This window comes from Podarcis cretensis, assembly GCF_951804945.1.
Source record: "Podarcis cretensis genome assembly, chromosome: 1".
In the NCBI taxonomy this organism is placed as follows: domain Eukaryota; kingdom Metazoa; phylum Chordata; class Lepidosauria; order Squamata; family Lacertidae; genus Podarcis; species Podarcis cretensis.
The window spans coordinates 78266423-78293510 of NC_137170.1; the positions used below are offsets into that span (position 1 = coordinate 78266423).

At 40.2% G+C, this 27088-nt stretch overlaps 1 protein-coding gene across 1 annotated transcript in view; it reads left to right on the forward strand.

Moving 5' to 3' along the window:
- Nucleotides 1–2482: 2482 nt before the first annotated feature.
- MUC6 (mucin 6, oligomeric mucus/gel-forming) overlaps nucleotides 2483–27088 on the forward strand; it is a gene marked incomplete at its 3' end in the record, with an annotated part of 34121 nt that continues 9515 nt past the window's right edge. Inside the window, exons 1-25 of the mRNA XM_079987070.1 lie at nucleotides 2483–2606; nucleotides 3641–3676; nucleotides 7408–7446; nucleotides 8347–8376; nucleotides 8634–8687; nucleotides 9101–9341; nucleotides 10231–10357; nucleotides 11759–11846; nucleotides 12536–12645; nucleotides 13879–14086; nucleotides 14421–14543; nucleotides 15209–15329; nucleotides 15838–15976; nucleotides 16605–16709; nucleotides 17118–17190; nucleotides 17953–18090; nucleotides 18684–18845; nucleotides 19653–19747; nucleotides 21051–21183; nucleotides 22173–22422; nucleotides 23754–23806; nucleotides 23901–24010; nucleotides 25250–25401; nucleotides 25682–25823; nucleotides 26226–26336. Coding sequence (XP_079843196.1) covers nucleotides 2558–2606; nucleotides 3641–3676; nucleotides 7408–7446; nucleotides 8347–8376; nucleotides 8634–8687; nucleotides 9101–9341; nucleotides 10231–10357; nucleotides 11759–11846; nucleotides 12536–12645; nucleotides 13879–14086; nucleotides 14421–14543; nucleotides 15209–15329; nucleotides 15838–15976; nucleotides 16605–16709; nucleotides 17118–17190; nucleotides 17953–18090; nucleotides 18684–18845; nucleotides 19653–19747; nucleotides 21051–21183; nucleotides 22173–22422; nucleotides 23754–23806; nucleotides 23901–24010; nucleotides 25250–25401; nucleotides 25682–25823; nucleotides 26226–26336 — 2889 coding nt within the window. The 5' untranslated portion in view covers nucleotides 2483–2557. The remainder of the gene's footprint in view (nucleotides 2607–3640; nucleotides 3677–7407; nucleotides 7447–8346; nucleotides 8377–8633; nucleotides 8688–9100; nucleotides 9342–10230; nucleotides 10358–11758; nucleotides 11847–12535; nucleotides 12646–13878; nucleotides 14087–14420; nucleotides 14544–15208; nucleotides 15330–15837; nucleotides 15977–16604; nucleotides 16710–17117; nucleotides 17191–17952; nucleotides 18091–18683; nucleotides 18846–19652; nucleotides 19748–21050; nucleotides 21184–22172; nucleotides 22423–23753; nucleotides 23807–23900; nucleotides 24011–25249; nucleotides 25402–25681; nucleotides 25824–26225; nucleotides 26337–27088) is intronic.

The window sequence follows — 27088 nt, forward strand, 5'->3', positions numbered from 1 at the left end:
TCTATGTGCTTTGAGCTACGGAAACCCTGAATTGACACTTGAGAGTTCTGTGTTCTTCTGTAACCTCCCATATATCACTAAAACACACCCTATTTTCAGAAAACAAAATAAAAAACATTCCTTCTCTGCTAGTAAAAAACAGTAACTCAGGAGTGAAACAGGTTCTAGCCAAGCCCCCTCTCTGCTGGGGCAGGTGCAAGGTATTTTGCTGCCTGAGTCAAAGGACAAGATGGCATTCCCATCCCACAAAGAGAAGCTAACTGGGCCAGCTGTTAAATTTTGCTTCAAACCTGGTAAGTAGATAACAGCTTTCACCACAACTGAGGCAGTAGGACAGATCAGGGAGCCTGGGACAGGCATGAGACAACTAAGGGGAATGGCTGGAGGGCTCAGACAAAATATTCAGGGATGTTTCCTCTCAGGCTCTGCCACCTGAACTGATTGCCTCCTTCTGCCTAATGGTAGAAGTAGGGAGAGTGCATTTTTGTATGTTTGCTTTGTATTGTTTTTTGCCAAAGGCGAGCATTAAAAATGTGTTCCTTCACTTGCAGTTTACAGTACATTCTACTAACTCAATACTTTTTCTCATGACTTTTCCCTGCATTTTAATGCATGGGTAGACCACACCATATTTTACCTATTAATCTGAAGAGATGGCTGGAGAATTGTAGAACCTTCTAGGAGCATAAGAAGCTGCCTTCTACCAACTCAGGCCAGTAGCTCAGTATTATCTACACTCAACGGTTCTCGAGAGTTTCAGGCAGGGTTCTCTCCCAGCCTTCCTGGAGATGCCACGGGTTGAACTTGGGACCTTCTGCATGCAAAACAGAGTTTCTACCTCTGAGCTACAGCTCTTTCCCTCTTCCTCTGGAGAGCACAATCACTACAAAGTTATCTGGCAAAAGCCCACACTGAAACTGGACAGGAGTCATACAAGAACACACCTTCCATTCATTTCCACGGGACCTGGGCAGAAGAACTTCATGGTGTCCTAGTACAGTGGAACTGCATTCAAATGGCATTTTTTGACACAACATTCTGAAGCTTGTTCTTTATAATTATGCTTGTCCAGCCCTCCTCCAGGGAACAAATATCATTGCTTAGGGCTGAAAAATGTTCATTCCCATTATGTTTGTGTTTTTTTTTTAAAAAAAAATATTTATTCAACTTTTAAAGATTACAAAGAGGAAAAAACAAAAAACAAAAAAGAGAAAAATAAAAAAGACAGAAAAAATACAAGCAATTAAAAAAAACACAGATCAAACCTTTACATAACTTTCTTTCCTTTGCTTATTTCCTTGACCTCCTCACACCTCCCTTTTTTGTATTCTAGTTCAATTAGATATTTCAGCAAATCCTTTCCAGCTTTGTTTTTATCCTATTAATTTATCTTAATATACTGTAATTTTACATTCTCGTCTTTCACCAATTAACAAATCCATTTTTACCTAATCCTTTAAATCATTTCTGCTAAAACCACATTACTTCATTCCAACATCCTTCTAACATTCCTTAATTTTGCAATGTTTCTGTAAATAAACTTTATTTTTTTTCCAATCTTCTTCCACCGACTCTTCACCTTGGTCTCGGATTCTGCCAGTCATTTCCGCCAGTTCCATATAGTCCATCACTTTCATCTGCCCATTCCCACTATGTTTGAAAAGGATAAACACTGGAGGAAAGAAAGATTTTAAAGGAAAATTAGGAACCTGTATCAGTAGGATCTCAAATCATCAGCCTTGCCTTCTGTTTTAAACACACACATACAGAGAGAGAGAGAGAGAGAGAGAGAGAGAGAGAGAGAGTGTCTCCTTTCATTGCCTGTTCATAATATTAGCACAGCAAGACTGCCCAACTTCAGTCCTCTTCCCTCTTTGGCCAATAGTCTATGTATCATAGAATTGTAGAGTTGGAAGGTACTCAAAGGGTCGCCAAGCCCAACCACCAGAAATGCAGGAACCACAGCTAAAGAATCCCTGAGAGATGGCCATCAAACCTCTGTTTAACAACTTAACTATTCTTAATGTTTAGTCAGAATCTCCTTTCTTGTCATTTAAATCCATTAGTTTGGGTCCTAACCTCTGGAGCAGCAGAAAACAAGCTTGCTCCCTCTTCCATGTGCTACATTCCGTCTTTATCAGGGTTATCAGATTTTCTGCACTACAGATCTGCATTTCTTTTGGACTCCACACCACACTTCTACAGCAAATACTGTTAAAAGTGTTTGTGTAAATTGTCGCAAGCCAAGTCCGTTGAACTAGCTATGGAAAAATGATACTCAAGTAGAGGAGGTGTATTTTTCTTTTATATTTCCAGATAGCATTTGCGTGCTTTACTCCTGATAAAGTGAAGATCCTGTTTGGCGGTTACTCCACTTTACCCAGCTGTAGCCATCTCAGAATGTGCATGGGAATAAGGGAGGGCCTTGTAATGCTATATATAAAGCATCCAAGCTTGACAAGGTGAGGCTAGAGTGGCAGCAGCAGCACTGCCCATTGTGAGTAGATAGGGGAGGAGGAGAGTCCAAGGTAGGGGAAAGGACTCTCCACTCAACATCATGCTTTGGGCACTACTGGTTCTCCTCTGCAGCCTCCTGCGTAGTTCAGGTAAGTCTAAAATCACATCTAGAATACATAGATAACATGGGACTTCTTTCGATCTTGTCATTTTGGGGGGAAAGGATGCCAAAACATTAGAGGACATACAATATATAGGGATAGGATGGAATAAAGTGGTAGAAGATGCTATAGATAAGTTAACCTCACTTCTTTTCTTTGACACTGCTTGTCTGGAATGCCCATCATATATAATTAACCAAATAGGAAGGAAGAAGGAAGGAAGGAAGGAAGGAAGGAAGGAAGGAAGGAAGGAAGGAAGGAAGGAAGGATCCCAGTGTGCTTATAAAGTGGGAATGACTGGTTTGAAACACAAAATATTTAGGCAAAACTGAATGATTTGATCGTTCTCTTCTTGACTTTTGCACTTTGACATTTCTCTTGGGTACTTGCGGAACACTCCCTGCTTTTCATGCCACGGTTCAGCATTCATCCTTTTTATTTGACATATAGAACCTTCAATGGAATACACTTTCATATCTGGAAACTGCAATAAATACCAACCTCCAATGGTCCCAGAAGCAAGAGATCTTACATATTCCGTCAGCAATCTTGCATACTTGTACATGAAACTCTTCTAGGATGGAGCCCAACTATTATACCCAACAACAATACATTCTTTTGTATATTTCACTTGAAAAATGCTTCCATGAAAGAAGATAAATACTTCAACGCTTTTTGATTCGAAAAATAAATTTGTTCTGTGAATCCTTCTAGGGATGTAAGATATGTCTTTCCACATCTATCCAAAGATCCATGTAGTTCAGCATTCCAAGCTAGATTCTAGAAGCTCACAAATAGAGCATGAAGTTGACACCATTTGTCCTCAGAATCTGGTAATGATAGGTATTTTGCCTCTGAAGAAGGTGGTTCTATTTACCTATCACAGGTTAATAGCTAATACAGTAATACTCCATGAAGATGGCTATAAACACTTTGCTATCAATTGTGGTTTCAAAATACCTGTTTTATATTCTACTTTCATAGTTTTTGTTTCATAAAATTTATTTTTCTTTATTACTCAGATCAGAATCATATGGATCATTCAGACAGGTTATCAGGTAAGTCTGTGAAAGATGTACTGTTCTTCCTACTTATTAAATGTATATGGTTCTTATCTAAAACTCTGTTGTAACTCATTTTGGTTCTCTTCTAGGTTATGGTTTCTTGTTATTTGCTCTTTTTCTCTTTCACCTGTAATTATTTGCTGTTACAACTGGTCCCAGTACTGCCAAAAACATTCCAAACACATAGTTTAAAGTCTTTCTTTCTAAAAACAATACAGACGTGTTCTAAACAGTTCTAAATTTATTTCTTTTATATTTTCTAATGCACCTAATGACCCATTTGACACTAACCACATAGAAGAACATATTCCTGAAAGATGGATTTGTAGAACAACCCCCAGAAAGAACAATTAAAAAGTTCACTTAAACTTCACAGATCCATTTATAAACCTCCTCAGCAGTACAGACCTCTAAAAGTGTACTCAGAAGTCAGTCCCATTGAGTTCAGTGAGACTAACTGCCAGGAAAATGTGCATAGGATTGCTGCTTAAGGCAATCAGCACATCCAATATAAGGGTCTTCAAATGATATGTTTAGTGTCATGTGTATTTTGGCCCAAAGATGTCCTTCCAACCTGTTTTAAAACCTCCAATGAAGGAAAGTCCACCACCTTCCAAGGTAGTCCATTCCACCATTGGACAGCTCTTACCATCTGGAAAGTCTTCCTAATGTTTAGTCTGAATCTTCTTTCTTGTAAATTGGTTCAGGTCCTACACAGGACACACAGAAAGTTATACATCTGCAAATAATTACATATGAAAAATTCTGAGAGGAACAAATATTGTACCTAGTGTTAAGCGTTGTTCTTTTTTTTTGCTATTTGGATTCCATGGGCAATAGTGAATACTGTTCTATGTGGAACTGCGGCTGTGGTCTGGTCCTGTGATTTGGAGCTGAAAGCTTACATTGCCTTGTATCCAATGCAGCATTAAGTAAGCATTCTGTCAGTGCAAGGACTTATGCTTGCACAATGGGACTTTCCTGCCCTGTGTGCATGCCATGTACTCACCCCAAATCTGCTCCAGAGTCACTTCCAGCACCTCTTAGGTGGGTGCCATTGCCATTACAAGATAACATGGTAGGTGTTCATGGTGAGTTCCGGCACCTCTTTTTCTAGAAAAATAGCAGTGTCCAGAGTATGGGGGAGGGGCAAAACACAGTAAATGGGTGTGTGAAGGAGAAGAGTAGATGAGTCCTGGAGTGCAAATGTAAATCTTTGTGCTAATAGGACAGTTACTTAGCACTACAATGGATACAAATCATAGTGTAATGGTATTGGACTAAACCATGGTCTCTTCTAACTCTAAGGTTCTATGATTCTAGCCTATCTACAGGAGTGAACACATAAGCATATATGAAAAACAGCCCTTGCATTCAGCCTGTCTTTGAAATCAAGGTGCAACTTAAATTACACAAGAAAGGATACTAAGAAGAAAGAGGGCTTCATTAATCTACTGTTCTCACAGGACTAACTTTGCTCCATACTTGGACATACATTATGTTAAGTTAGTTGAATACAACCCAAAGTTTCTGAATAGGAAATAAGCCAGCACTCTTCAGACCTGCTGTGGACAGCTATAATTTTAGATTGCCTAAAATGCAATGTACAGTGTCAATACTGGGCTTTGCATTTGGGGCACTCTAAGATGGTGCCCATGCATAGTGGATAAGTGTTTGGCTCACTTCCTCTGCAAAGAAATGTCACTGCCTGCCAAGTAAACATGTCCTGAGGGAGAGCAACAGTAATTGCGTCATCTGGGACCATGCCCTGTTGCTTGCTGCTGCTGCTGCCTGTTGTTCACATGCTGCCCCTGGACATGTTTATCTTTCCTGGCGGCAGCAATAGATGGGTGGGAGTCAAGCCAAGTAAATATGTCCAGGGAGTCAGTGACTGGCAGCAGCAGCAAAAAGCAGCAGCAGAGCAGGAGAAGCCGATGGTGGGAACCCTGATGGCAATGCTGAATGGAGCCCTCAATGGTGGTGTGAGCAGGACTGGTTATGAGTCCCTCTGTGCCCCAGGGGTGTCAGCATGGGCCTGATCATGCTGGCCTCGGATGCTGGGCCAGAGCTGTAAAGATTTTGTTTCTGAAGTTACAGTAGCATCTTGAAACAATCCATTTCCACAATGGTGTCAATTCACATCATAATGGGAAGAGCATAGTAATGTCAGAAACTACCTTTGGCACAAATCCATCTGTTGTCAGGCATCTTCCATGGGTAAAAGTTCCTGGAATAAAATGCAAAGTAGGTATTATTTTCCTTCCCGTTTAGCCATCAGGAAATTTTTGATACTTTCTTTCCCCCGCCCCTTCCACTACTTTTATGCAGCAAATACCAAAATATATCATTCCACACTTGGCTGACTCATATATCATTGACAAAACCACTTATTGTGGGCAAATGTAGAAGGAAATAAGCGAATTCAGTTCTGAGACCAGCTCTTCTAAAATATCAGGATTGTCAGGTCAAATACAGAGCCAAGTTCTCAGTTGGAAGATACTTCAAAGGTCATCTAAATCAACACCTTCCGATGCAGAAAATCCTCAGTTACAACATAATTAATAGAAGACTATCCAGCTTCTGCTTCAAAACCTCTGATAAAGGGGAGCCCAAGATCTTCCAAAACAATTGGCTGCTGAACAGCTCATATTGTCAGAAAGTTCTTACTGAAATTTAGTCAAAAGCCCTTTTGCTGCAATTGGAACATGTTGGTTCAGGTCATGCCCTCTGGTCCCCTGGAGCAACAGAAAACAAATTTGCTCCTTCATATCTTTGATGGCTCTTCAGATATTTGACAATGGCTATCATATCACCTCTTAATTGCCTCTTCTCCTGGCTAAACATTCCTAATTCAATGAAAAAGACCTGTGGCGTAAAATGGAAAACTTTGCCAGATGCATGCAGCTTCTTTTGCCACTGCAATATTATGAAGGGGAAACTGTCTGTCCATTTAATGTGATTATTAAAGTGAGACAGCTCCATAACAAATATGGAAACCCTACCATTGCACTCACAAGACACTACTTATCATTTTCTCTCTCCTGATAAAAATACTACTACCTTATTTTTTATATTAAAAAACAGCCCTATTACTACTACTTAAAAAGTAAAAAGCTACTGCTGCTTATCCTTTGTATCCATTGTATTAGCAGAGGAAGGGTTCTCCAAATGATGGGCCCTTGATGGAGTAAATGTGCTTGCAAAAGATTAGCACTGTGTAACTGAACCTAAAAAGCATAGACATCACCTTGCTGACAAAGGTCTGTATAGTAAAAGCTATGGTTTTCCCAGTAGTGATGTATGGAAGTGAGAGCTGGACCATAAAGAAGGCTGATCACCGAAGAATTGATGCTTTTGAGTTATGGTGCTGAAGGAAACTCATGCAAGAAGATCAAACCTATCCATTCTGAAGGAAATCAGCCCTGAGTGCTCACTGGAAGGACAGATCCTGCGGAAGGCAGTGGAAGACAGGAGTGCCTGGCGTGCTCTGGTCCATGGGGTCACGAAGAGTCGGACACGACTAAACGACTAAACAATAACAATCTCCAATATCTTTAATGCAGACAATATCCACTTGGTCAACTGTTGTTGTTTTTAACCTAAATAATTATTTGATTCATGAGTTTAAAACCAAGATGCATAATTCCAAGAATACTTGTGAAAAGTTGTTCATTTCAATTAATTGTATATGTATTCTCTATTTAATTTCCTTTTTTATTTCATAGGTGCCTCCTTTCAAAGACAGGAAGTGGCATTAGGAGGAGGTAATAATTTGCACATTTAACATCCATTGTGGACTCTTTCTTATGCGACAGCAGTGGCGGGGCTGCTATTCTGGCTGAGCCCCATTCCATGTGTTCCTGGTGATACTGGAATGGGAGAAATGATGCAGGAGTAGTTTGCAAGACCAGTGGGGAAAGAAAACATGTTGTCAGCACTTCCTAGTCTACTTCTTTCATTGTAACATTACTGCAGCAAAATGGGATGGAACCGTAGGAGAGCAGTCACTGTAATGAGATCCCTCCTATAATGAGGCTCAAGGCCTGCCTTCTCCAGCCAAGTGCCATTTAGATGTTGTTGGACTACAACTCCCATCAACTCCCTCTAAGGCCAGTGGTAAGAGAAGATGGAACTTGTAGTCCAACAATATCTGGAGGGCATCAGGACGTGTCACTGTGGTAGTAGGTTTCTCAAAAGGTCTCTCTCAGGAGAAGAAGATCAGTGCTGAATGGTCAGAGGTCAAGTAATGCTTGGGAAAAGAATGGTATTTAGTATTCCCAATAGTTTAGAATGCTTGTTTCGAGCTTCAAGTCCATGGGACTATTCTTCAGGGTCAAAATGTGCCAGGCAAAGGATGGAAATGTTTTCACTTTGCTGTTATATTTGAAGCCACAAAAAGTAATTCAAGTAACAAAGCAGTGTGTGTGTGTGTGTGTGTGTGTGTGTAGATAAATTCTACCTTTGGAAATATAACATCTAAGAGCATTTTTTTTCCTTTCACCTTTCATTGGGGAGGGGAAGTGTATTATCATTATGCCCTGTTTTCTAGTAGTGGAAATTGAAATTCTGTTATAGGGTTCAGCAGTAATGGTAAGTTACTTTAATACAATCAGTATATATATGTCCAATATTGCTACAACAAATATACCTTTGTTTCACTTTAGGCCAAAGGAGTGCTGAATGGCTTGACCTTGGTAAGTATTTATTTTCCTAGAAGTAGAACCTACAGAGACAGGCTTCCCTGTAGTGGGGGGGGGGGAATGATCATTTTTTAATTCCCTTTTCTTTACTTTCCTAATAATGAGATACTCCTGCGGACATTCTAGAAACTAAAATGAGCTACAGGATAGTATGGGGTCATATTTTCATCATGAAAATGTATTTGATTGGAGGATAACTAGAAATGCTAACTTATGTAGACTTGACATATGCACCTTTTCCTATTTTCTAGAAACTTATTCTGAAGAGTTGAGAAGTCTAGATAATGCCCGTCTTCATCATACAGGTATTACTCCCCTTGTTTTAGTGGGAAATCATGATAAAAGGTTCACAGTACTTCAAAAGGCAGATATACACAACACGGCATGAATTTTATACTTTAAAAAACTATTACAGTCCTGCACTCAGCAGTCCAAATTCTGCATCAAGGAAAGCTGGATTCTTTAAAAAGCACATGTGACGGGGACTTAATAGGGGCATCTGCTATGAATGGAAACTCTTAGAAAAAATAATTGTTGGTAGACAACACGGTACATGCCCATGCTTATGTATCATGAGCCAGGAGGACAGATTTAAAAGATGAATCCATTCAACTGATTAAAATACTACTAAAGTATATGCACAATGCCATTCAGAATGGCCAACAGCATCATCAGAGTCCAACAGAACCTCACTATAGTTTTGCTTCCTTTCTTTAAGCTGTGGATAAGGGCTCATGCTCCACCTGGGGCACTGGGCATTTCTCAACTTTTGACAACTACTTGTATGACTTTTCTGGGACTTGTAATTACATCTTTGCCACCGTATGCAATGACGTCAACCCGGATTTCAACATCCAGTTCCGTCGTGGGCCAAACAAAAAAATTACCAGAATCATCATCGAGTTGGGACCCAACGTTATCATAATTGAAAATGGCATCATATCAGTCAAGGATGTTGGGTAAGCACGTGATAGTAAAATGCTCATGTGGTGAAAGCTTTGCTCTTTTTTTAAATCAACAATTATAGGTTCAGGTTTCAAGCTGGCCTTTTTCTTTTCCTATCTGAAGGTGTTGTTAATACAGTTTTTGACATAATATTCTTTGTGATTGGCATGGTTTTCATTTTTATAGTGTTAATGGAAATTGTTTGGAGACAAACATAAAACTTGTCATGCAAAAGGAGTTTGCCCCAAAACCTAGGGTTTAATCAAACAACAGCAACATATTTTGCACTTTATGAAAACATGATGGCAGAAATGAAGCATTTCTTTCCAATTCTTCAGCTTGTCAAAAGTGAAAGCTGGACTTTGCCAAACTCCCAAGATTCTGTCATAGTAGGAATGGCATTTTACACATGCTCAGAAGTTTCCTCAGATTGTGTGATCCAAGGCTGAGGCCTCTCCTAACTGAAATTGGTTTCTAGTAGATTTTAGAGCTCTTTTGCCTGCATTTTTTAAAATTCCCAAACAGTCCCATTAATATTAATAATAAAAGGCATCCCACTAGGCATGAATGAGTTAAATGCTTATTTTTGCTGGTACTATTTCACCCGCCTTGCATTCTTAATTGGGAATAGTGGTCTTTTCCAGACTCAGTCTGATCTTTAACAAATATAGTTTTAAATTTAATTTTTAAAGTGACTAGGAAACTTTTAATTATTAATTTTAATGGAAGTGTATGGTGAGAAATAGACATTGCTAAGCATCTCTAATTTATGGATGATAAAAAAAAGTTTGGATGAAAAAGACAGCTTTTGACTTAGAACACAAAGCCTAGAAATTCCTTGGAATTACTAAGTTTCTAAGTCTATGTGTTTCTTCTTTCCTCTTCCCCATACTACTCCAATAGTATCATCAGGCTGCCATACACCAGAAATGGAATTCAGATTACACCTTTTGGACGCACCATCCGCCTAGTGGCCAAGCTGATGGAGATAGAGCTTGCCGTTTTCTGGAATAATGATGATTATCTCATGGTGGGTAAAGACTTGCTTTCACCTTCTGAGCATATTTTTGGAATGATAAAAATCACACAGGTTTTACATTATTGTTGCATGGTTGTAATGAAGAAGCCAGCCCCTACCTGCCTTCTTACAACCAGTCCAGAGTGTGTCCCTGGGTATAAGTTGCATCGTCCTTAGTCTAAGTGTTGCCCTTGGGGATCTCAGCAGGGAGAGGGGGGGCAAAACTAGAATTAGCTTGCTGTGCCTGGCATTGGCTACCTACTCTTTATGCTCCCTGCCTCCTGCCCTGGCGGTCACAAAGGGCATCAGCGGCTTCATGGGGTTCTCGACATGGCATGAGCTGGCTCTTCTCATCCTCCCTGCAAGTAAAGGATATAAGCAGGCATTGCATTACATTGGGCTACAGGCATGAGCTGGCTCTTCTCATCCTCCCTGCAAGTAAAGGATATAAGCAGGCATTGCATTACATTGGGTGGCTACAGCCTAGGGATGACAAACTCCGTACCTGATTAGGGCTGACAGGTAGAACACACTGAAGCAGTAGCCACATGGTTAAGTGGTCATCTGTTTTCACCCATAGAAAATATGATTGGGGGAGAACACTTACATTCTTCAGGATGACAAATTCCAGCGAGGGAGGCCTGTTAACCTGTTAACAGCAAGAACAAAAAGGAGTCTTGCTGTGGCACCTTAAAAACTAGCAGATTAATTGTTGGCATAAATCTGTTGGCCTTCAAGGTGTCACAACAAGACTCCTTTTCAAAAAAGCAAAGCAAAAAACAAACAAAACCTCATCTAATAGCGGGTAGTCGCACGATTAATAATGCAACATGGGTCAATCTGACCTGGATAGCAGCCCACGAAGCAGTTCTCAGACATTTTGTTGAGCTTGCTGCTGCGCTAATTGTGGTTGGTGTTGACTCAGGTGTGCATTCTCCTGGCAAAAATGGCACAACGCTGCTTTTTATCAATCTGTGCTCAGATAGACGTAAGAAATAAGTAGACTCAGTGTCGGGATGGGCACCCTCACCCCAGTCATCAGACTGATAATCTCATATAGGGAAAGGGGGTTGTAAACCTTCTTCCTCTTCTGATCTGCACATATCAACTTAGGAGGGGGTGATGTGTGTCTATGTATGCCAACCTATGTGTGTCCTCTCTGCACATGCGCAAGTCTCGAGTAGGCACGCTAAGTCTCAAGTAGGCACACAAGACTTTTCCCCACATCACAGCAACATGTGCTACTTTGGGTAACAGGATCACAAGGAGGGCCTTCTCAGCAGATCTTAATGAATGGGCTGGCAGAGAGCGGCTCTCCTCTAAGTACTTGAGACCTGAGTCACTCAGGGCTTTGTATTTCACCAAGGTATAATACACAGCTATTTTTCTAATTAATTCAGTCTTCTCTTTTAGGTTTTGATTGAGGAAAAATACATGACAAGAACATGTGGACTGTGTGGGAACTTTGATGGGAAAGAATTAAATGAGTTTATGAGTGAAGGTGAGTTTTTCCGGTGCAGAAATAAATGGCAGAAAGGTTTGGATTTCATGACAACTTATTAAGCCAAACATTGTCATCTAATTGCCTAAACTTCTAGTATAGTTGATAAAATAAAGAAGATAATATGAGGACTACTTGTTCACACATGGCAGTAAGGTCCCATGTTTTTTTATTTCCCATCCCTTTTCTGTGGTATTATAATAAGAAAAGGTAAAAGCATTGGTTATATCCAACTGAGTTTTCAATCTAGTGGAGGTTTCCATTAACAGGAGAGGTGAGGAGGCAATCTTTTGCCAAGCCCTTCCCCCTGTGCCATTCTCTGTGCTGTTTGGAGGGTCCTCCAAACTTCTATAGAGTATAGGGGCTGTAGTGGAATGGGAAAATTGGCAAACATTGCCTTCTGCAAAGATGTTCACTGGGTCAACAGCCCTTCCATGAAGGGAAAAGCATAACTAGAGTCAAGAAGGCATCATTTTACTGCCCTTAAAATCTCCACTCCTTATGTTTTATTTTTCCAGAGACTGATGACAACAACAAGCCACCCGCCTATCTTCATACATGCACAGTTGTTGTTTTTTAATGTAAAATGAGTCAGGTGTATAAATGGACCCCCATTTATATAGTGCATAGGTTGCCTAAGATGGACTCTTCACTAACAAACTCAACTGAATTTATACTTTGATTAATAGACAAACTTCTGGACCCTCAAAAATATGCTGCCTTGCAGAAAATTGATGATCCTGCAGAGATCTGCCCAGTTGAGGAAATGGCAGTTTCTAACGTTCCTCGCAAGAAATATGTATGTACCATATCATTTTTCTGGATCTGCCTACCTTTCAATACTTTTAGACAGAAGCAGTAATTGAGAAAACACTGCCATGATTGAAGATACAGTAGCAGATTGGCTAAGTCGGTCTGAAAGAACTGGGTAGAAAGCATGGAATGCTTCCTATCTTTTTGGAGGTTTTTCATAAAAGGGATTTTCAAAAGTGGAGAATTTAGGCTTTCCAGCTGTGCGGGAATGGCATACTCCCCAGTTAGTTCCCTGCTTCTCTCACATTCTAGCTTCAGCACAACAGGATGGAGACTGTATTCTCTTGGTAGCAGGGCAGGAGCCCCAGATGAGTGTGGCCAGAGCCCAAAGTGGTCATCGCTATCCACATTCTCATATTCTCATATCACTCCCATCCATGCATTCTCTCTCTCTCTCTCTCTCTCTCTCTCTCTCTCTCTCACACACACACACACACACACACACACAAACGTGGACAATATGTATTGCTAGAAAATGATCCATTTGTTTTAATATATTATTTTTTGGCAATTCAAATGTCAGGTGCGCTGGGGCCTAATTTGGATCGGAACTCTGGTGGGAGGATGGTGCAGAGGCTTCAACTATTTCCCCCCTCCTGTGGCCCCTGTGCATTGCAAATAAAAAAGGGATCCATTCATTTCTTTACTTTTAAAAAGATTTTATTAAGACTTTTCAAAATGCGATAAAAGACCAGAACATGCAGAAGATCCAAGGTCAAATGCAGATAGGGCTGGAGAAGACTCCTGTCTGGAACCCTGGAGAGTCACAGTCAGGGCAGCAGCCTGAAGGGTTAATGTTAGATAGACAAGGAAGAATAAAAAGACATAGCTTTGTGTGTCTTACTCTCTCCTTTTAATCCCTACACGGCAACAGATATCACACATAATTCTGCCTATCTACTCTCCTGTTCAAGATTAAATGTTATTCAGCCCTCAGACAACAGGAAGCAAGGTGGGGCGTTTTGCCACCACTGAAAGTGACATGGGTGATGGTGGAACAATGCACTGGATCCAGGGACTGCCGCCTGTGGCTTTCAGTTGCCAGTCCATAACTTACATGGTGATAAGGGGGAGGCTATGTTAACGATAGGCACACATTCTTACTCAATGCTTTTGGTAACAACGAGTTGTCAAAGCAATTCAGTCTGCTGGTACAATCGCGCCCTGTCCCAAAATGCAATGCATTCATTGAAACTGCCTTTCTTTCTTTTTCCAATAGTCTAGGATCTGCAGCCAACTTCTAGGACTCGTGTCTCAATCTTGCAACATCTCAAGGAAAGGGTTTGTTATCCGCTGCCAACTTGACATGCAAAACTGCCCTGATCCAGGGCAGAGGAACTGTACTTGTGCTACCCTTTCAGAGTACTCCAGGCAGTGTTCCATGTCCCATCAGGAAGTGTCTGATTGGAGGAGCACTGACCTCTGCTGTAAGTTATGAGGTTCTGGATCATGATTATACATGTCAGATATTAACAACACATTGATCAAGCTACCATAAACATCATCTTCTGTATTCTGAAATAAAATGTGCACAGCTAGTAAATGCCTCATTATTTACATGTATTAAGACAGGCCAACAATGAGGACAGGAAGAAAGTATGCTCCCCATCAGTGTTTTGCCTGCTTCTTATTGTTGTTGCTGCTCCTTGTTCCCCCTGTAGCTATTCTCCATTGCTTTTTTTTCTGCTTCTTGACAATTTGCTGCACTTCTTTCCTTCCCGTCTGTCCTAACTTCACTCTCTGAACCATTGTGTTTTGCAGCTTTGGGAAGATGTCCAGCTAACCAAATCTACAAAGAGTGTGGTTCTCCCTGTCTCAAAACATGTTCCAATCCAGATTACAGCTGTTCCAGCTACTGTACATATGGCTGCTTCTGCCCAGAAGGTAAAAGGACATTGTGATGGATGGTCAGCCTCCTGGAGACCCATAAGATAATCAGGGATGGTGAAGTGTCATCCAGACAGAAGAGAATAGAGGGTTACAAGTTAGAACCTGACAGTTTAACTTTCAGGTAGGGCTGAGTTAGGGCTTCACTGTTAGATGGGGCTCAGAAATGACTTGTTTATGGATTGGCTGGGCATGACAACCCAGATTATTTCCCTAAGGAGAAGGTAAAGATGCTCGATGGAGCTGGGAGTGTTTTCCTGGCTTAGTAGAAAAAATAGTCATTCTAGGAGGAATCATCTTATTTACGAACAGGTTTAAAGTGGAAATTATCTGTGATTCTGAAGCTAAACCAGGTTCTTTATAAAGTATGTTTAGGAATATGTAACTTAAATTCAACTATGCCAAATGGCCAAATGACTGTGTATGCTGTGCACTTTATATTTAGTTAATTACCTATGGTTTTCAGTCTCTATTCAGATTTATTGCTATGAAATTGGAACACAATTTGTCCATGATATGAAGAGCACCTAAGTGAATAGACCTGCCCCTGAATTTCCTCCAGAGGAAAAAAAAAACACCTTGCAAAAGTTCCCAAGCTTTATGCTATATACATTCAGAAGGAATTAAAATGCTTGCCATTCATTTGCTTTCACCTTTGACAGGGACTGTTTTGGATGACATTTCAAAAAACCGAACATGTGTTCCGGTAGAACAGTGTCCATGCACACTGAATGGGGAAATGTATGCTCCTGGTGATGTTATGAAAGCAACATGTAGAACCTGGTGAGTACGGTGGTATTTTAATTAAAGAAGGATGGGTTGTGGTCATGAAGCTGGTTAGAATACCTGGCACTGATATGCTGAAACATACATAAAAAAGACAGAGATAGAAATTTTTTTAAAAATAGAGATTTTTGCACATAGATCAGGATATGACGTGCATTTTTGACTGTCTTTAGAAGTCCAACTTGGATTTTCATGTTTAAAGTGTATTGGTTTCAAATATTATTGCACAAATGAAGAGAGATATAATAGGTTGTGTGCACACTTTGCATTGAAAGCACCCTCCCTAATAATCCTGGGAACTGTAGTTTATTCCTCAGAGAGCTGCTGCATCCAGCACCCTTAACAAACTACAGTTCTGAGGCTCCTTAGGGGGTGGGGGAATGTGCTTTTACATGTGTTGCGCTTGCGCAGCTATCCTGACCTAAAACAAATAACCCAGAAAGTGATGATGAGCTTAGATCTGCTTTTCCAGTTAACAGCTGACATGTACTTTTGTTTTTCCTAGTAAGTGTACAATGGGTCAGTGGAGCTGCACAGAACTGCCATGTCCAGGCAGATGTTCCTTGGAGGGAGGGTCATTTGTTACCACATTCGACTCTAGGCCATACCGTTTCCATGGAGTTTGCACCTACATTCTTATGAAGGTATTCTACCTAATAAATACCAGCATTATCGGATTTGTTTTAAAAAAATATTTTAAAAGTCACTGAATTTTCATTTCTGAGAACTTAATATTTTCCAGGGGTCAGCATTTACCTTATACTGTTCATAGAGGACAGGAAGTACCACAGTCATGCTATTAACCATAAGATCCAACTCTGTATTCCTCTTTTTTATGGCATGTGCAAATATTAAGAGAAACAAGAAGCATTACGGGGGCCTTCAAACAAGTGGGAGGTGAACATTCTCCACTCTATTTATTGGGTAGAACAATCCTATTGGGTGGGGGGCAGAGGAGGTAGAATCCAGTGCAGTGGAAGCACCCAGCATATTCAAAGCACCATTGCCTCCGAACCACCAGACTCAAAATGTTTACAATAGCACAGTCACGGAAGTAGTCAGGGAGTCACAATTGGCAACAGCTCCATATTGAGTGTATGTTTGGTGGCATACCTGGATTTGCTGCAGCAAAATGAATAAAATGTCAATGAAAAGGAAACATTTGGTACAGTATGGAAACATTCGACAATAATTTTAAATGGTGGATGTGAACATATTGAGTTTTCTCCCTTCTACAAACTTTGCATTATTTTGTTTTTCCTCTCCTTCTAGAGTCCCATGTTACCACACAATGGAACCCTTATGGCCGTGTATGAAAACTCTGGTTATTCCAGTTCAGAGACATCACTGACAGCCATCATTTATGTCTCAGGAAAAGTAAGTGTGCCTCTCATAGAAACGTTACTGCTGAGCGCATACTATGAAAAAAATCAGAGCAGATAGAGTCCAGCACAGAATGAGGTATGCCCAAGCCACATTGATCTCAGCTGGATTTAAAGGATGCGCTTAAATTGTAGTCCAGATGTACAGATACGAGCATTTGAATGCGGAACAGAGTGAAAAGGTGAGATAAGTACCTAGATGCAATAGTCACAATCATTGTTCTCAGTTGCAAAAATGATGGTAGCAGTTAATTTCAGTGATTCCTCCAAAAATTAATTTATTTCATGTGGTTACACGCATTCTACATCCGTCTTGATTCATGGATTCAAGATTGACCCAGAGTGGCATTTAACCCTACACCCAGCTCTGTGTTTAGGATTCTGTGTTATCTTTTCCACATAGGACAAAATTGTGATTTCCAAAAATGAAATTTTAATGGATGAGGACGAACTTAAAAGGCTCCCTTATAAATCAGGTAAGAGAAGAAAATGGAAAGTGTACCCAATAAATAAGATGGTGATAAGATAAGATAGGATAAGATAAGATAAGATAAGATAAGATGATAAGAGATAAGATAATTATTATTTATACCCCACCCATCTGACTGGGTTACCCCAGCCACTCTGAGCAGCTTACAGCATATCTAAAAACATAAAACACCAGGCATTAAAAACTTCCCTAAACAGGGTTGACTTCAGATGTCTTCTAAAAGTCAGATAGTTGCTTATTTCCTTGACATCTGATGTAAGGGCATTTCACAGGGCGGGTGCCACTACCAAGAAGGCCCTCTGCCTGGTTCCCTGCAACCTCACTTCTTGCAGTGAGGGAACCAGCAGAAGGCCCTCGGAGGAGGACCTCAGTGTCCGGGCTGAATGATGGGGGTGGAGACGCTCCTTCAAATATATAGGGCTGAGGCCATTTAGGGCTTTAAAGGTCAGCACCAACACTTTGAATTATGCTCGGAAACGTCCTGCCAACAATATGTTCTATATTTTATATTATTTCTGTTTAAATAAGTTGTTACCCACTCTATATTTGGGGTAGGTGAGCTGCAAATATAAATAAATAAGCAACCATTCCTCCTATCAAAATAACAAAAAATGCAATATTTATATAATGCAAACTATTCAAATTGAATAGTAGAAACAAAGAAGTAAACGTATCAATATATGTAATATATTTAATAACTTAAATAGATAAAACAGTCAGCATCTTTTCAATTATCTCATTTCTTTAGGAGACATCATCATCTTCAGACAGTCATCTACTCACATTCAAATGTATACAACCTTTGGGCTGGAGCTGGTAATTCAAGTTAGTCCAGTGTTTCAAGTTTATATTAAAGTTGGACTTCAGTTCAAAGACAATACCCGAGGTAAAGTACCTGGTTTCTGTTGAACTATTCCAGTTCTGATGTGGAAATAGTTTGTGAGATGAGATTTAGCATAGCCTGGGGACACCTTCAAATTGTGACCTCTCCATACTAGATTATACTTGACCTCTGGGGGACAGCAAAGGTCAAAGATGTCATTCACCTGTCTACCACACTAGTAAGCAGTGGAGAACCACTATATTATTTTTAATTGTTTTTGATATTGTATTTTAAATTGTAACTCACCCTGGGACCTCATGGTGAACAGAGGGTAAGAAATCTTAATAATCATAATTATAGTAACGCCTCTGCACTTGGGTGGAAACTAGTTCAGAGATTCAAGCAGACTGTTAAAAATGTTTTAGCTTCTACAATTCAATGCAGCCTTTTGGGCAGACCAGAACTTCTTTGCTCCAGGGCCTACAGATACTTTATGGAGAGGAAACCTGTGGCTTTCACATTGCTACCTATATTAGACATATATAGTACAGGTATAATTCACAGGCCTGCCATAGAATTAACAAGAGACTTTTCAGTGCTACTGTAGAAAAATGCTGCTAGCTTTTCATTCTGTTCATCTCTTTCCATGTCACTAGGGCTCTGTGGTAACTACAATGGAGAAACCACAGACGACTTCATGACCAGCATGGATATTATTGAAGGAACAGCTCCTCTCTTTGTGGATTCTTGGAGATCAGGAAATTGCCCCCCTGCCATAGAAAGAGATACAGATCCTTGTTCTATGAGTCAACTGAACAGTAAGTGACATGGTCTGCTTTTGTTTGCGCTCTCTTTTATTCTATTTATTTGAGCATTTTAAATATTAAATACATTCAAGGCCATGGTAGGATTCTGAAAATGAGCTGTAGAATTTTTGTCTTGCTTTCAGTCTGTGAGGGACAGAGGGAGTAATTATGAACAGGAACCCCTGCAGCTTTTTGTTTTACCTATTCGCATCTTCCTGGGCTGCTTTGGAGATCAGAGAAGTGGTGCTCTGGGAAGGAGGCAGTATCAACAAATGCAAAATGTGAAAGGGGAACATTAATGCTGCATCATTTAAAAAGTCACTGTGGGCTGTATCCTTGAGGGTGCCTCTCAGATTGATGAGCATGAAAGAGGCAGCCAAGAGCCATTTGTGTTAGTTTTAAAATGTACACATTCTATAATCATTGTCAAAGGAAGATGACAAATGAGATTCACTTTACTTCTTGGATGTCCATGAAAAGCATAACAAAATAACAGCATTTGTCACAAGTATTCAGAAAATAGGCCAGGTCAGCTATTGGTATAGCCACTGGCTATTATTCATAGAATTGTAGAGTTGGAAGGAATGTCAAGGGTCATCTAGTAGCCCAATGCCCTGCAATGCTGGAATCCTTCCTACAGCTGTTTCTGAATGAGCTCAAGCCACCAACCTTCTGGTTAACAGCCAGGCACACTGACCCACTGCATCACAGGACTTGTTTTATCTCTCCCCCCCCCCCCCTTATTTGTACACATCTTTTAACATTAGCTTGGGAATAAATGAACTTGCCTAATACCTTTGGTTGTATCTTTCTGTCTAGAAATGTGTGCCGAGACCCATTGCTCTGTTCTTATCAAGAAAGAAACAGTATTTGAGAAATGTCATTCTGTGGTGAATCCTGTTCCGTTTTATAAGGTAGGGGTTTCTGTAAAATGTTCAGAAGACAGCAACTAGATGTTCAGAAGTGAACTAGATGTGAAAATGCTTTTTTAAAAAAAAGTTTTGAAAAATACATTGAATTTGGCATAGCTCACTGTTGCCATCTAGTTGCACATTTGTATACTGCACTTTTCAACACATTTAAAACATTTATTTGCAGCTGTATAACTGAGTTCCAGGTAATTACAAAGTTTGTAAACATCAGAAAAAGTTGTATCCCCCCCCTCCACTGCCAAAATGACATCCAACTTCCAGCTGAAATCCTGTAACTTTTTATATCACAAATATTCTGGTTTTTGTTTGTCCCACTTTTGTTGTGCAATAACCCTTCTGGACATAAATAATGTGGCAGCACTGGGGAAGCATTGCAGAACAAACTTATTACTTCCAAGAGGAACTTAGCCATGGCCAGGGTAGTATCATTTGACATATCTCCAAGGAGGTACTTAAGATGGATGGTTTTGGATTTTCCAGTTAAGTTTACCAATAGAGGTTTAATTAACTGATCCCTGGCTTCTTTGAACGGCTCACAGTGTAGTAGGATATGCTTCACAGAGTCAACACCCTGAGAACATGAGCAGAGTAAGTTCTGATAGGGTATGCCAGACAGTCTGCCATTTAGTACTTTTGATGGAAATACATTTAGTCTGGCTTTGATGAATAATTGGCAATAGTTAGGTACAGACAGATTCATGAAATATGATGGTCACTGAAAATCATGGCCATAGTAGATTCCAGATGCAAACATTCCACAGATTACATAAGATCAAGAGCGAAGATCACTGTATGAAATACCCCATAACTGAGATTATATAAAAGTGCTATCTTTGGTGATCTGGGTCGGCTCTTTCACACAGCCCTATTCTGAGGGGGCAGTTAAAGTCCCTCCAGACTGGTGTTCCATTGTGCATGTGTTCTGCAACACTTGTGGTGGATTTATTCTGTTTTAGTTTACATATTTACATTCTTTATTTTGGTCCAAAGACCCACAAAAGCATTTTCAAAAGCAAAATAAAACAGAAATACAGGGAAAGGATTCCATGGCAGTCACTATGTCTTATGCAGAGCATGTAGGTTTCTATTTCTTATTAAAAGCCCCCTCGATTGGTCTTTCACCATCTTTTTGGGCTACGATATTGCCTTTAAATCCTGTGGCAGTGGTTGCAATACTTTTCAATACAATCAAGTGATGTACACGCACTGACAAACCATTTCATGATCTACAGTCAGCAGTTCTGATTGCTTATTAACAAAGCATATCCTGCCTCTTTTTTTTCAGAGATGTATATACCAAGCCTGCAACTATGAGGAAACCTTTCCCTATATTTGTTCTGCTCTGGGATCATACGCCCGTGTGTGTGCTTCAATGGGACTGTTTCTTGGGAACTGGCGGAGTACAGTAGACAACTGCAGTAAGTAGTCTCCAACTGATACTTATAGGGATACCCCCCCCCCCCCGTATTACTACAGTGGTACCTAGGGTTACATACGCTTCAGGTTTCAGATCCGTTAACCCAGAAATAGTGCTTCAGGTTAAGAACTTTGCTTCAGGATGAGAAAAGAAATCGTGCTCCAGCGGCGCGGTGGCAGCAGGAGGCCCCATTAGCTAAAGTGGTGCTTCAGGTTAAGAACGGTTTCAGGTTAAGAACGGACCTCCGGAACGAATTAAGTACTTAACCCAAGGTACCACTGTACTGCTTCAGAGTCCAGACATATGCCAATGCTGACATTTCCATCAATGAACTATCTTATTGTGATGTCAGATTTCTTGGGGGTTTTGAGATCTAGCCCCAGCAAACTAAAGCTGGCTGCAGCCCTGCATTAAACACTGCTCCATGATAAATGGCAAGGCTATTTTTTAAATGATTACATTTAGATAACTGAGAGCCCATGCACACAAATGATCCTGCATATAACATACATCCTTACTTATTGTGCTCAGGGAAGGAAGCATTCACTTAGGAACCTTGTGTCTGACCTAACCCATATAATAGATATAGTCCCCCCTCATAAAACAAGAAACAGGGACATTTAATTCCATATGCTTAAAGTCAATCACACAGGTGGTCTACTCTAGCGAACTGTGAAATTTCCCCTCATTACGCTGCTCACGTAAGCACTATTTAAGGAAGAGAGTACCTGGCTGATCGTTGGAACCAATGCAGAGTTAAGCATATTTTGTTGTCCTCTGAGAACTTTCTGCAGACCTTCTAGCTACTGCACCATCAGTAGTCTAACTAGTAAAAGAGGAGTAAGATTTTGTCCCTCCCAGAGACTTCCGGTAGCTTGCTTCACTGAACTGCCAACTGTTCCCCGCATGAGACAGAAGTATGAAGGGGGAAGAATATCTCACCAGCTGAAAGCAAAAACCTAATTGTACTATACTTTTTTCTACTGACAGCCATTTCTTGTACTGGAAATCAGACATTCAGCTACAACACTCAAGCCTGTGACCGGACATGCCTGTCCCTCTCCCATCGAGGCCTAGAGTGCCACCCCACTGACATCCCTATTGACGGCTGCAATTGTCCAAAAGGCACCTATCTCAATCACAAAAATGAGTGCGTCCGTAAATCCCAGTGCCCTTGCTACTTGAAAGACAGGAAGTTCATTCATGCTGATCAGTCGACCATAATTGGTGGAATTACCTGGTAAGTATGGGCTACAGCAAATGAGGATTTTGCATTGGCTTTGTTAGCACATTAGTGTTTCCTCAAATGCATGGTCTTGCAGGAAAAGTAAACACTGGCAATGGTGGTGGTGGGGCGGTATTTCAGAAATGTTATGGTTGCAATGTTGTTTGTGTACGTCAAACACCCTGAAAGGAATTAAAAGTATTAAAGGGCATTATAAATGTATGGCGAGTGGGAGAGGGAGGCAAAATCTCTTCAACAAATAGCATTATAAGGGAGTGAAGCAACATAAATTAAACAGACACCTAATGTTTATGGAGCTGAGAAAGGAACACTCAATATCCTGTTGAAAATAAAACAAATTTCATCAAAGATATTTCTGAGCTTTAAGAGAAAAAGGAAATGTAAAATAATTAAAACCCACATAATGTCCCATTCTTGTCCCATTTTGAAGAGGTATGTTGTAGGCATAGACCTACATATCTGAAATATGAATAGCACAATGAAGTCCAAGGGTATAGTCTTTGATCTCTGATCTAAAGGTACATGGCGGAACAACCTTGCTGAATCTAAGTCGGGCTAGGCCTCTTCAGTGTCTTTATGGGAGACTGCACCCTCAAGTTCCATCATGGTGGGTTATAAATGTAACGAATAAAATAATACTGCTATTAGCATGGGAGGTATTTGGAGCACACTTGTGGAACCAATTAAGGAGGTAGACTGAAATATCTTACCTCTTACCTTTTATTAACCCATTACTGATCCCCATCCACTCCATTGCCATCTTTGTTCTTTCCATCTAACTGTCATTGTCATAGTTACAGATAGGTAGCCGTGTTGGTCTGCCATAGTCAAAACAAAAAAAATTCCTTCCAGTAGCACCTTAAAGACCAACTAAGTTAGTTCTTGGTATGAGCTTTCGTGTGCATGCACACTTCTTATCTGAAGAATGCACACTTATCTGAAGAAGTGTGCATGCACACGAAAGCTCATACCAAGAACTAACTTAGTTGGTCTTTAAGGTGCTACTGGAAGGAATTTTTTTTGTTTTGTCATTGTCATGTCACTTCTACATTCTGTATAGCATTTACCATATAACTGATGTTTTATTTACTTGCTTGTTTTATCCTGCTTCTTCTCAAGGATTTGGGCCAGATAACGATTGTTAATAATAAATCAATAATAGCCAGTATTAAATCTGTTTTATTCCACATCTGTTGAACTCCTAATTGCTGAAAGCCAGCCCAAAGAGAAAATCTGATAAACTCTTTTGGAAGGTATTCCAGCTCAGACATACCTGATCTCATACATTCCCTTAGTGTAATCTAATGTTCATTTTTCTATTCTAGCTATTGCATTAATGGGAATCTGAGTTGTACTGGCAAACCTGCTGACCCTGCAGGTATGGATCTCTTTACCCTTTCTTTTGAAAAGCACATGCTTTCCAAATGTTGCAGAAACATCATTTCACAAGCATCTTATTTCCTTTTTCCTAGAAAACTGCAAGCCTCCCAAAAAATATATTTCATGCTCAGCACCCTCAGAAAGCAAATATGGAGCTGCCTGTGCACCAACCTGCCAAATGCTGGCTACTGGAATCGCATGTGTAAGTTCAATACTTTTGATACCATCATTATTATTATTTATTGAATTTATATACTGCCCTATACCAAGAGGTCTCAGGGCGGTGCACAGAATAAAATCAAAATTAATATATATATATAATCATCGTGATTATCATCAGCATGCAATAATTTGTAGTACTTAATTTGCCAAATGCTCTCATTCTTTGCTATGAAATTAAAACCATGTATTGAAACACTCGTAGTGTAACAAAACTAACACAGAGCAGTGAAAATAGTGTGTAACTGATTTTTTTGTATGAGATATTAGGCATAAATAGAAAAAAATAGCAGGAATTTCACAACTACCTTTATGCTATTCCTGGAGGCGGGGAGACATCACTCCAGGCTTAGTGCTGGTTTGAATTCCAGCCTCCACAATCTGGTGGCTCCTTAAGGGTTATTACAATGATGTTTCCAGAAGTGTGGGAGACCAGAATTTTCCCCCAGTTGATAACTTGTGTGGGGCTGTGGAATCTCTCACTTTGGGGACTGCAAGCTTCTCACCATAAGCAAGGAAGATGGGAAGAACTTTTCCCACCACCTTTCAGCCACACACTGCAGTAGAAGCTCAGTGAGTGAAAGGCAGACCTGGAACCTGAGGGCCACCATAGTCCACCTGTAGAACTCAAATATGGGCAGGAAAATTCCAGCTCAGGCTCTTAGAATGCAACCCCATACCTACTGATCTCGGAGTAAGTGCCATTAAATTCAATCAGACATACGCCTGAATAGGCATACATATGATTGCACTGTTGATCTCATTAGGCCAGCTCCCAATATGTACCTCACTTTTAGACTTAGCTGGGATCCTTCACAATATCTGTATAATAAAAATCACAACTTTATCCTAAATGCTTTATATACATGCAGATTTCCTTTAAATGTTCTCCCAGTCATATGGCAATGACTTAGAAAACACCAGGTCTGAGCATGCCCACAATTTTGTTCTCACCTTTCTATTCTTACCCCATCACTCACATACTTATTTATGGTTGCTGCATAACAGCATTGAGCAGGAGAAGCTGGTGCCCTCCAGAGTTTGCTGGACTACAGATCCCATCATATTTGACTCGTGGCTATGCTTGCTGGTGCTGTTGGGAGATGGGTGTCCAGCAACATCTGAAGGGCCACAGGCTAAGAGCAACCTTATAGTTGGCTGGTGTTGGGCTGGACTTTGCATATCTCAAAATCTGAGTTTGAGACTGGCTGATGTTTTCCAGGTCCCCAGCAAGTGTGAATCAGGCTGTGTTTGTGCTGCTGGACTATATGAAAAGCTAGATGGTACATGTGTGCCACCTGATGAGTGTCCCTGTGAATATGGTGGCATCTCATATGCAAAAGGAGAGGAGATTCACACTGAATGCAAGTCCTGGTAAGATTTTTGTGCTTTCATCCCTTTGGCTATACCATGCAAGTATGCTATTCAAATGATAGTTAACGAGCTTACAAAACATCACATCTGAGCATCCACATAATTCTATTACATATATTGCTTGTGCCAGCTGCCCTGAAATATAGCTAAACTAAATATGGGACTTTGGGAAATCTAAGGTAACATCACATGAAGGCATCAAGGAATAATGCTTACCCAATATTGTGCTACCTTTATTTGCATTTGAAGGCTTTATGACAAGTTTCTTGTTCCTCATCAGCACCTGCACAAGAGGAAAATGGAAATGCATCCAAAATTCCAGATGCTCTTCAACATGCAGTCTCTATGGGGAAGGCCATATCACCACGTTTGATGGACAACGTTTTGTGTTTGATGGCAACTGTGAATACATACTAGCTATGGTAATATCACTTTGACTGCACTTACATGCCATGATGCTAATCATCAGCATAAGCATATTTGAATCAATATGGCACTTCAAATCAAGGCTTGCAGTTCAAAGAGTGTCTTAAGGTAGAACAAAATTGGTCTCAAATATTTTACAACTATAATCTTAAAAATAGGAAGCAGATGAACTCATATGGCCTTTGTTCCCTAAATTCAGCTTCAGGATTTAAAGTGGAACCAGACCTTCTCTGCAAAAAGTAGATCAGAATCTACTGGTAGATCTCTGGGTAGTTTGCAGTAGATCAGCAAGGGTTTCTGATTCTGAGTTATCCAATAATCCTACCCATGCTCTGCATTTTAAATCCTCACATACATGTTGCTATCTAATGGTTATCTGACTGTACTTCTCTACCCAGGACGGTTGTGGCATGGGTGGCTCTCCCCATCATTTCAAAATAGTGACTGAAAATGTTGTCTGTGGAAATACCGGGATCACATGTTCCAGAGCAATCAAGATCCACCTTGGGGTAAGGATGAAATGTTGTTGTTATGTGATATTTATTCATCTGTACCACACTGGAAATAATTTCCTAACACCCTCCAAGGAAACTGATTGATCACTCTTGTCATCCCAGCACTCTGCCATCCTCTAGTATCAAGGCACTATAAACTAATATACAGCTGTTGGGCCTGAGAGTCAAATTTTCCAGTCTGAAGAAGCAGGCCCTGGCCAACTCTATCATTAGGCAGAGTGTGGCAGCCACCTAAGGCAGCAGATTTGGGTTGCTTTGGGGTGCAATATAGAACCATGTTCCATCTCCAGAATTAAAGTAAAATTCAACTGCCAATGCAGCTACCTGGGAGGGAAGGGATACATTTTGTCTTTTGTTTCAGACAGCAAAATACATTGGGCCAGCCCTGTGTGCACCTAAGTTATGGAGACACTAACTGGATACTTCACTATAGGTGGGGTTTTATCCTATGTGTATACTATGTGTAACTATAGGATACTATGTGTATCCTATGTGTAACTATAGATTTCAAAGACCCAGAGAGAACTGTCTCATAACAGAATCATTCTAGTTTTATACTCATTCCCTATGTGTAATAGGGAATTGTGGGTAAATTCCTCAAAGGCAGATATGACCATTCACCTTTTACACTGCTTGTACTTGTGCACTGCTTGGTGTATCTTTTGGGGGAAGAGGTTTATAATTTTTCTAAATAAATAAAAGTTTACAAACTCTTTCTACTAAAAACATTAATTTTTTTTGCAAGA